We start from the raw sequence: 3067 nt of genomic DNA on the forward strand, positions 1-3067 counted from the left end.
AGATTATTTTATTAATAAATAATTAAATAATTATAAGACTATTAATATATTTCATATCAAATTTTAGTTCTCTCATATATAAATTTTATATAGACTAGGAGAAAAAAAAAATTCAATGGGCATCAAAATATATAGAATCATGATGGAAACTAATAAAACAAAAAATTTCAGTGAGCCAATGCCCCTATAGGTGAGCTGTAGCAAAAAATGTAAAAAAATTAAAATATGAAAGTGGTCATATTTGAATTTCTGAATATTAATAAGTTAACTTATTATTTAAAGTGATGATATATTATTTAATGTTTTAATTTTAGTTGAAAATATGAAAAATTTAATTATAAATTTTTAGTTTTCAATTAATTTATTTACTTAATTTTTATAATTATCAACTAAGCAATATTTATTTGTTGTTTAAAAAGAATTGCATAAATCCATTTCAAGTTTACATTGTGAATAGATGAAATTCTGTCATCCTAAAAATGTCGCTATTATTATTATTATTATTATTATTATTATTATTATTATTTAATCTCTTTGTTCATATTTTCAAGAAGCAAACTGCAATCCTGTCTCATAAAAAAAAAATAATAACACAACAAAAAAGCTCTACAACAACGATAACCACGTTTAGAGTAATTAGTCCTCCCTTTCACACTGTATGATACACATTCGCTCAATTAACAAATGATATATTAATTAAAATTACGATAAATTTTTTATATAAGCATGTGTTTATGATTTTTTAATAATTGGATATATAAACACATTGGTGTAGTAAGAATTTTCATTCATATCCAAATTTTATTTCAAATAGATATAGATATTTAAAAATTATTAATGAGGTTCAACAAAATAAACACTCTACAATAAAAAGATACATATCCTTAAAAGTAGTCAAAATAGCAATAAAACTCCTCTAAAGGGAAACATAGCACTACATATAGATCAGAGGAAGTAATTATGAACTTTAGCTTTTCACTTAAGTCATTTATTTTTTATATTTATCATCTAACCAAAATTTATTTATTTATTGCTTAAAAGGAATTGCATAATTTTAAATTTTGGCAATTTCAGATATTGTAGACTTACAAATCATTTCAAGTTTCCATAGTGAACAGATGGAATCACATCATCCTTATGATGTCACTGCGTATTTTTTTTTCTCCTTATTCATATTTCCAGAGAAATGAATTGATTACTATGCAAACCTAAATGATGCTTGAAAATGATAAATAAGATGTATATATGCACACACTAATTTTTATATCAATTAAATTTTATTTAATTATTTATTATGATAAGATTTAATTTTTATATCAATTAAATTTTATTTAATTATTTATTATGATAAGATTTGCTTTATCTACACATATAGATATCATATAATCTTTATTTTGAATATGTGATCCAATAGCTCATTTTAATGTGGAAAATAATTTTTTGAACAAAAAAAAACTTATATTTATTCATTGAGCAATAAATTTGACGTCAACTTGAGGCAAAGTTAGGAGTTTCTTATAATTAAAAAAAAAAACTTATATATGTTTAAAATTTCAAATTATCAAAAGGGAAATCTTATTTACACCAAATTGTATATATCTGTTTAATTAATAATTTATATATTATTAAAATGATGATGAATTTTACTGGTGATTTCATTATAAAGCATAATATTTGGAATTTTGATTAATTACACTCTATTAAAAGTAAGAAATTTCCCAATTGGAACACGTTAACATCATGAATTTATTAATTTTTGGCAAGGCTTCTTAGTTCTCTCTCACCTATGGCATTATATATACTCGTGTATGTTACCACTGGACGCATATCTATCGATCATCCAAATATTTCTCTCTTTGCTTTGCTTTGTTTCTCTGAAAGCGAAAATGGCGTTTGTCACCGCCACAGCTGGTGTTCAAGTTCTGATCAAGAGTCAACCAGACACGTTCTGGACTAAAATTCAAGATTCCGCAAATTCGTTTCCTCAAGCCGCACCTAGCCTATATACATCAATTCTTATCAGCGGCACGGGGGTGCGCAAAGTCGAGTATGGCCCAGGTACGTACTTGCTCCAAGATAATTCTTTAGCACTTCTTTGGTCTTTTTATATATATACTTGAAAAAAATGTTAATGGGTAATTAATAAAGAATTAATGTTACTGAATTTGTTTTGTATGTAGATTCTCAGAATATCAAAACCTCGTCTGAGCTTATCACTGAAAACAGCTTGGGAAAATTAGCTTACACTGTAACTGCTGGTGATATCCTCCAAAAATATGATGTCAACAACTTCCAAGCTGTAATAATTCACCCAAATAGTGAGAAATGGGTGGGATGGACCTGGACTTATAACTATCTCCCCGAGAATAAAGCAAGAGCTCTTCAGCTTGATGCAGAGATTGCAGTGATTGCAGTGAAGACCTTGACAGAACTTGATAACTATATTCAAAACAAGTCAACCTAAATTGCATGGATGACCTTAAAGCGCGCGCGCGCGCATATATATATATATATATATATATATATATATATATATATATATATATATATATATATATATAGTATGTAAATAAAACAGAGCCTTGCTCTGCACTCATCCATGCATGTCTGCTAGATTATTGTGTCTGTGTGTGTACCTAACAATGTGCTACGTGTGGTGTAGTAATAAATAAAGCAGAGTCCTATGTATGCTTAATGCTCTGCACTTTATCCTATAATTGTCTGCGTTATGCTATCTACTTTCTCCATTAAAATAAAATCCAGCTTTAGCTGGTTCATGTGGTATTTGCTTCGACCTTATGTTTCCCATTTCACGAACCCAAAGCAAAGGACTTAAAGCTTGTTTGCCAACTTGCTTTGCATAATTAATTCAATAAGGGCCAATTGGTATACATTTTTTTTTAATTCATAATAACTTAATTTATACTTAATTGAATGATGCACAAAACATCAACATAGTTTAATCAATAATATAAGGGACATTAAAAAAAAAAAAAGCTATCATCAATTCGTCAAAGCATAAATGCATGGTAATAATAAAAATTGTTAATAAGAAAATAATTAATTT

General features: G+C 26.9%; 1 protein-coding gene across 1 annotated transcript; it reads left to right on the top strand.

Annotated features, from left to right (window-relative positions):
* The first annotated feature begins 1829 nt into the window (after positions 1 to 1829).
* On the top strand, positions 1830 to 2784 carry LOC110648447 (uncharacterized). Its single transcript, XM_021802673.2, has 2 exons — positions 1830 to 2058; positions 2181 to 2784. The coding sequence occupies exons 1-2, from the start codon at positions 1887 to 1889 to the stop codon at positions 2462 to 2464; spliced, it is 456 nt and encodes a 151-aa protein (XP_021658365.1). The 5' UTR covers positions 1830 to 1886; the 3' UTR covers positions 2465 to 2784.
* The last annotated feature ends 283 nt before the right edge of the window (positions 2785 to 3067 follow it).

This window comes from Hevea brasiliensis, chromosome 2, assembly GCF_030052815.1.
Source record: "Hevea brasiliensis isolate MT/VB/25A 57/8 chromosome 2, ASM3005281v1, whole genome shotgun sequence".
Classification (NCBI taxonomy): domain Eukaryota; kingdom Viridiplantae; phylum Streptophyta; class Magnoliopsida; order Malpighiales; family Euphorbiaceae; genus Hevea; species Hevea brasiliensis.